The following is a 1,359-nucleotide window of genomic DNA, read 5'->3' as shown; positions in this document are numbered from 1 at the left end:
CACCAAACATAATCCTTTGGATTCTTTTTTTTTTTTATGCTTTTTAATGTTTATTTAATTTTGAGAGAGAGAGACAGAGAAGAGAGGGGCGGAGAAGCAGAGAGAGAGAGGGAGACACAGAATCCGAAGCAGGCTCCAGGCTCTGAGCTGCCAGCACAGAGCCCGGCGCGGGACTCCAACTCATGAGCTGTGAGATCATGACTTGAGCTGAAGTCGGACACTTAACCCACTGAACCGCCCAGGCGCCCCTGGATTCTTGTTTTTTAAGGTTATTTATTTATTTATTTGTTTATTTATTTTTAAGTAATCTCTGCATCAAACATGGGGCTCAAACTCATGACCCCAGGATCAAGAGTCACATGCTCTTCTGACGGAGCCAGCCAGGCTCCCCAAGCCTTTGGATTCTTTGACGCTTAACCATGGTACGAATATCACACTCCTCCTCAAGAGAACCATGTAACTATGATTTGAAAAAAGTTCTCTGTGAAGTAGTAAAACTCTTCCTGATGTTATTGGAATTATAGTTTTAAAAAATGTGTTTCTTTGGGCAAACAAAACAAAACAAAAACCAACAAAACAGCCTCTTACCTTGAGTTCCGGTGACAAAATGACATCAAATTCATACTGCAGGGTATCAGGATCATAATTGATAAAGGGCAGAGCCATTTCAAGAAAATTCTCAATGTCCTGGAGGGCTTTCTGAGCATCTTCTTTAGACTGAAACTTCTCTATTTCCTGGTTAGCTAGAAGGCATTCTCCTTCATCACAGCACTCATGAGCCTGGTGAGCAAATCACACACACACACACACACACACACACACACACAAACCATGAATGAATAAATAGAAATACGTTTGCCTTTTAGGAGTGTTTAGCAGCCCTGGTATCTGTGAATCAGAGTTGCTTCCAGAGCTGTTAAAAAACAAAGGTACCTGGGTGCAGCCCCCAGAAATCCTGATTCAGTAGCTCTGGGCCATACGCCAGGCATTCGTATGTCCGCAGAGCTCCACAGGTACTTCTGAGGCATTGCCAAGGCTGGGAACCACCGTACTTATTTCATAACAAGGAACTCATTCTGCAGCGAGAGCCTGACCGTCTTCACAGCACTAGCACTTCAGCTGCTTGTTACTGTCCCCAAATCAATAAGTGACATAGGAAACACCTAGCAAAATAGGAAGTGTAATACATATGTGTAGTGACTGCAAAGGACAAAGAGGAAAGCTTCCTTGCCAAAGAAGGAGGTATATAGATTAAGATGTTCATGTTTGGACACGATGTCCGCAAAGGACATCCTTATTTTACATTCCACTTCCAAGGTCAGATCTTTCTTTCGCTGCCTAATTCTGAAAGGTGGGGGT

At 43.2% G+C, this 1,359-nt stretch overlaps 1 protein-coding gene across 1 annotated transcript in view; it reads right to left on the bottom strand.

Moving 5' to 3' along the window:
* Positions 1-1,359, bottom strand: part of MCF2 (MCF.2 cell line derived transforming sequence) — a 101,986-nt gene that overhangs the window by 46,096 nt on the left and 54,531 nt on the right. Inside the window, exon 17 of the mRNA XM_077773891.1 lies at positions 589-780. Within this exon, the coding sequence (XP_077630017.1) occupies positions 589-780 (192 nt within the window). The remainder of the gene's footprint in view (positions 1-588; positions 781-1,359) is intronic.

Source organism: Crocuta crocuta, unplaced genomic scaffold (genome assembly GCF_008692635.1).
Source record: "Crocuta crocuta isolate KB4526 unplaced genomic scaffold, BGI_CrCroc_1.0 scaffold241, whole genome shotgun sequence".
NCBI classification, from domain to species: Eukaryota; Metazoa; Chordata; class Mammalia; order Carnivora; family Hyaenidae; genus Crocuta; species Crocuta crocuta.
The sequence above is the reverse complement of the archived record's forward strand: the minus strand, read 5'-3'. Positions and strand labels throughout refer to the sequence as shown.